Raw genomic sequence first — 5,130 nt, forward strand, 5'->3', positions numbered from 1 at the left:
GACAATATGAACGCTGATGTGGCATGAACTGATGTGGACAGTGTGCATGTAGAGAGAATTGATAGTAGTGAGATCAACTTCTTAAGAATGTAAAATAGGGATTGTATGGAGAGCAACGATTCGGTGCTCAGACTCATCTACACCCGCGACGAAGAAAAAAATTCAAAACAAATACTAGAAAAATAAAAATTCTATTTTTTTTGCATGATAGATAATTTGGTGCGTGATGTGCACTCCAAAGTTCAGATTATTTGAATATCTGAGAAGCTCTCGGTAAAAAGAAAGAAAACAAATTTGAGGTCTCTAAAATAGTTTACTGTTCATGTATTTTTCTAACACAATTTGTCTTTTTTAGAGCTACTCATATGGCCAAGTAGTCTGAAATTTAGAGCGCACCTCCCGCACCAAATTGTCTACCATGCAAAAAAACAATTGGATTTTTTTGTTTTTTTTTTGTTTTTTGGTGATTTATTTTACCGGGTGCAGATGAGCCCGGAGAAATGGATATTCGGTTTGTACGCCTGTACTGCCACATATATATGCCTGGTGCGGTGGGGACAGGGAGAAAGGATTCGTGGGCTGACCAGTGAAACATTTGTGAGTATGTTTGGAGTGAGGTTAAAATTTGTATATGTTGATGCGATTTTTTGAATTTAAATCCGTTTAAAAGGTTTCGAACATTTTCTTCCAAAATTTCCTATATCTACCAGAAACCGGTTCTTCTGCCAGAAAAAAAATCGATATTAAGAAAACAAACTTGACCGCTGCTAGCGAGCATCACCTACGACGGCTCGCCAAATGTGGCTCGACTGAGGGCCGGATCAGTGTCCAAGTAGATCAACCTCCTTTTCAAGAAAAAAAAACCCATTGTGTTTGCAAGAGTCACTACTGTGCTACTCCAGCCTATTGACATATACTGGCCCACACCCGCAAACATAAAGACATACTGGCCCAATGATGAGTATTCCCAGCAAATTTGATCAAAGGTGGCTTCCACATAATATTTACACTAGATTTCTTACATGTTTATTTTACATAGGTTTAGAATTAAGGCTAAGCAAAAGAACTGCTACTTGGTCTGATTACCGCCCATGTAGCACATATTGTTCTTGTGAGACCAAGAGCTGCTGCTGAGAGTCAGGGAAAGGAGTCATTCTGCATCTGCCTCATCTACGGCCTTCAGCTCTGTTTCTTGCTTGATGATCACCATCTTCTCCTGAAATCAATGTGCAAGGAGAACTGATTGGATCAAGACGCTCCATAGAGCTTACCTGCAGTTCAATGTACTTGCAGAGAAAAAAAAACACATTTTCGCCCGTCGGTTTACATGTGTCGAAAATAAATGCCAAGCATGCCTTACCTCCATAAGTTGTGAGCTGCAACCAGACACCAACGAATAGCCCTCTTCCTTCAGCAAATGATTGTTGTCGCCTCCTACTGTCAACTGAACTGACCCACTGTGCTGCAGCAGTGTCAACTCATCGTCGTCCAGGACCCATTTCACCACGAAGCTCAAGCTCCGGTTGTCCACGGCAACTTCAAAGGTGTGGGTCGTGCCAAGAATATTTGAGATTGCATCTGGCATGGTGCACCTGTCATCACCGGCAATCTCTTTGAGAAGTTCTGCCGCGATACTGATCAGTCCCTCCGCCTCCTCCGCAAAGATCATCAAGTTCATGATGCCAGTGTCATCCTCCACCACTGCATTTAGCTTATACCTTGCGTGCCCAAAAACACCAGCATGGTAGTTACTAACTACTCCCTCCGTTCCTAAATATTTGTCTTTCTAGACATTTCAAATGGACTACAACATACGGATGTATGTAGACGTATTTTAGAGTGTAGATTCACTCATTTTGCTTTGCATGTAATCATTTGTTGAAATCTCTAGAAAGACAAATATTTAGGAACAGAGGGAGTACTCAACAATATTTAGCATGTGATGTCTGAAGAAAGAAGCAATGAGGCACTGGCAGTACACGAATCTTCAAGATTCTTACCGTAATTCCGGCCTCTTCCGCTTCTTGTTCACTGGGTCACACTGGCTGCACCAGAATTCGCTTCCGTCCCTGCCGATCGACTGTCTGCAGTGGACGCATCCAAGGTAGTACCAACCTTGAGTGCAATCTATCTCTTTCAGGGTGGCTGTGCACAAAAATTTGGCATCCTTCTGCAATAGACCCAGAACAGAATTAGGCTGTCAAGTGCACAAAACCCATATGCATCAATGAGAGGGGAGCACCGTCTTACCGGTAACCCGAATGGATCGATGTTTTGCAGCTGTTTGATTGTTCTCCAGCTACTTTGTAACTCCTGGGCTCGCTGCGAAATACTTTGTGACTCCTGAGTTGGATCTACAGAGCTTGCTTGCTGCGAATGGAGGTGCACTATGGTTTTTTTTGGATGATGCCAACTGCACACAAACAACAAAGTTAGCCCTAAACCAATGTGCGTTAGAATAGATCAATCATCAGTTTAAATAATACTCTCTCCGTCCCAAAATATAAGATCATTTTTGACACTAAAATGATCTTACATTTTAGGACAGAGGGAGTAGATATTAGAGGCCACTCACTTCGTGCGGAATTGTTGTGCTTCTGGCATTTCCAAATCTAGATAGTACTTTGAAGCTGATGAAGAGCAAATTGTATATCCTTTTCCTAAACAGAACAGTGATATCATGTTTCATGGCAATGAAAGGAATACAGTTATATAGTTGTATAAGATGGTAGAAAGCGGTAAATAGACGGAAGGGTGAATCAAGGACTGACCCTTATAGTGGCAAACACACGTCGCTGCGAACACGGCAGCAACAGGATCTTGTTGGCATTTCTTGTGAATCTCTGCGTAAAAATCATGACCAAGCTTTCCATACAGCGTGACATCCAGTTCCTTTCCCCTGTAAGATGACAATTGCAGATAAGGTGGTACCACAGAACGAAAAGATCTGAAAGAAAAAACTGAGTTCTATTACCTGAAATCCTCAATCCGTAAGCTGCAAAATTCTATCATGCGGAATTTTTTAGGGACCTGCTGTATGGGCCAAACTTCTACCACTTGGCCAATAACATCTGCGACGTTTATACCAACACATGCCAGAAAAAAACTAAGAATCTGCAGATATTAATGTGGCAAACCTAACACTTTTCAGCTTCCAAAACATTTACCTGTCAATAAGCTATTCTTGCGGTCTCTCGAAGGAACATCAACGAAATCAACAAAATCAAAGTTGCAGAGTGGTATCGCATCGACATCTCCATCGATCTCATCCACCACCGTCTGCGCTCCAATGTGCATCACCATGGGGTTCCTACAGGTCATATATTTCCCCTCGCTTGAATCAACTTTAAAATCTGAAAGTGCGTAGACGTTCCCTTCAACTAGCCGCTCTTGGAAACGCCTTTTATTGTTTGGATGTATATGGGCTTGCATGGTCCCACCCTACAAGTGGGAGGCGGAAAGAAGGATCATTGTGTCAACAAAATCTCAGAACTGGACAACAGTATCAGGTGGCATCAAGCATCATAAATTCATAAGGTCGGTAATGAGTGTCACCTCATCGTCGATGAGAAGGCTGTTGAGGCCGAACACCGTGCCATTGTTTGGGTTGAAGGACTCCCACATCCGCAAGATGCGCACCCGGACTCTGTGCCTGGGCTCCGGTGATGGGTTCAACTGATACAGTGGGGTGAACCCACCCTCAGCTTCATCCATTTTGGCGTTGATGGCTTGAAGCTTAAGCTCTACATATATGTGAAGACAAAAAATATATGAACACAATGTGACCAATCTTTTGTCCATTAGTCAACCCCAAGAGCTGCACAAAAATACTAAGAATGTGCAGAAATAGTTTTCACCATGGAGGTGAAAGACTGAAACCAGTGCAGACTGCTAAATATATGATTTCTCGGCGGTGGCTTTCTATTAACAAAATGCTTACTAAATACCCCCTCCGTCCCGAAATAAGTGTCTTAACTTTAGTATAACTTTGTACTAAATTTAGTACAAAGTTGATACACTTATTTTGGGAAGGAGGGAGTATATGATTTGTCGAAATCAGTAGTTCACATACTGTATGTTTTAGTGTGTGTTGCCCTTGCCCATAAAGCTATTTAACCTAGTTAAACTCCACACCTTATATTCTTAAATATGACAGGGGTCTCTCCCCATTTGGCCTTCACCTTTGGGGTGAAATTTGTTCTGTTTCTCACTTTTTCCCAAGCAAACATTTGCAGTGATTTTCAACCAAATGGTCGGTTCTCGAATCTGGATAAGAAATTAGAGAGGGAGAGAGAGAAAAGGGGGGGGGGTGCTAATCTGAGTTCCAAAATGGTACTCTGGCGTCCATGGGAAAAACTAACATGATTATCAATGAGCGACTGTGCTTGTTAGATGTCAGGATGATATGGGGCGCAATAAACAGAACACTTTGTAAGCGGGGAAAAAGGACTACTATTTAAGGCGGAAGAACTCAAGAGCGTGGGATCAATCTTGGAACCACTATCCAAGAACTGGAAAGTGATATTCAAGAAAATTAGAATCCGGCGACCTAAGTCTGCTATAAAAGGACACAAAATCCAGGGAGACCTAGGTTTGCTTACCTCCGGAAGCAATGCTTTCCTCTTCTTTACCAAGAACAAGAACCAGGCTTGGAGCTGGGCCAAACCGAAGGAGGAGAAGGAGAAGGTGAAGGGGAAGGGGGGAGAAGAGGACGAGGGAACGGGAGAGGAGGAGGAGATGGGGAAAGAATTACGAGGGGATGGCTGTGCAGGGTGCATCAGTGCAGACTGCAGAGTGAAGTGACAAGTCGTCCTGGCTTACGTGTAGATTGATTCAGGTAGTACATTAAAATACATTTTTACACAATTACACGGTAGTAAAAATGACATACTCGTAGGCTAAGAACATATTCACCCGTTCGGCCCCCCAGCGCATAGGCCGGCACTCTTTCGGGCGCTCGCCTGGCGATTTTAAGGCTCTGGGGTGATCTAGGTCCGAGCCACGCCCCCAGGTGCCGCTCCCAAGGCGTCGCAAATTCGAACTTGGTCCATTCTTGCTTCAAAAAACGCCACGAGTCCGGTGATCAGCGTCACAGTTCGGCGATCAACTTGGCGATCAACTTGCCACATG

The 5,130-nt window shown here is 43.3% G+C and overlaps 1 protein-coding gene across 1 annotated transcript; it reads right to left on the reverse strand.

Moving 5' to 3' along the window:
* Positions 1-960: 960 nt before the first annotated feature.
* Positions 961-4,760, reverse strand: LOC119280731. Its single transcript, XM_037561479.1, has 10 exons — positions 4,602-4,760; positions 3,556-3,743; positions 3,168-3,441; positions 2,975-3,071; positions 2,772-2,899; positions 2,576-2,660; positions 2,251-2,413; positions 2,001-2,170; positions 1,361-1,718; positions 961-1,216 (listed from the first exon to the last, which is right to left on the reverse strand). The coding sequence occupies exons 2-10, from the start codon at positions 3,712-3,714 to the stop codon at positions 1,151-1,153; spliced, it is 1,500 nt and encodes a 499-aa protein (XP_037417376.1). The 5' UTR covers positions 3,715-3,743; positions 4,602-4,760; the 3' UTR covers positions 961-1,150.
* Between the last annotated feature and the right edge of the window lie 370 nt (positions 4,761-5,130).

Source organism: Triticum dicoccoides, chromosome 3B (genome assembly GCF_002162155.2).
Source record: "Triticum dicoccoides isolate Atlit2015 ecotype Zavitan chromosome 3B, WEW_v2.0, whole genome shotgun sequence".
Lineage (NCBI taxonomy): Eukaryota > Viridiplantae > Streptophyta > Magnoliopsida > Poales > Poaceae > Triticum > Triticum dicoccoides.

Coding starts and splice junctions, on each gene's coding strand:
- LOC119280731 (XM_037561479.1), bottom strand. CDS start 3,714: ATGGATGAAGCTGAGGGTGGGTTCACCCCACTGTATCAGTTGAACCCA. Junction 2,171..2,250: donor TCGATCCATTCGGGTTACCG/GTAAGACGGTGC, acceptor GGTCTATTGCAG/AAGGATGCCAAATTTTTGTG. Junction 1,217..1,360: donor GCAGCTCACAACTTATGGAG/GTAAGGCATGCT, acceptor CATTGATTTCAG/GAGAAGATGGTGATCATCAA.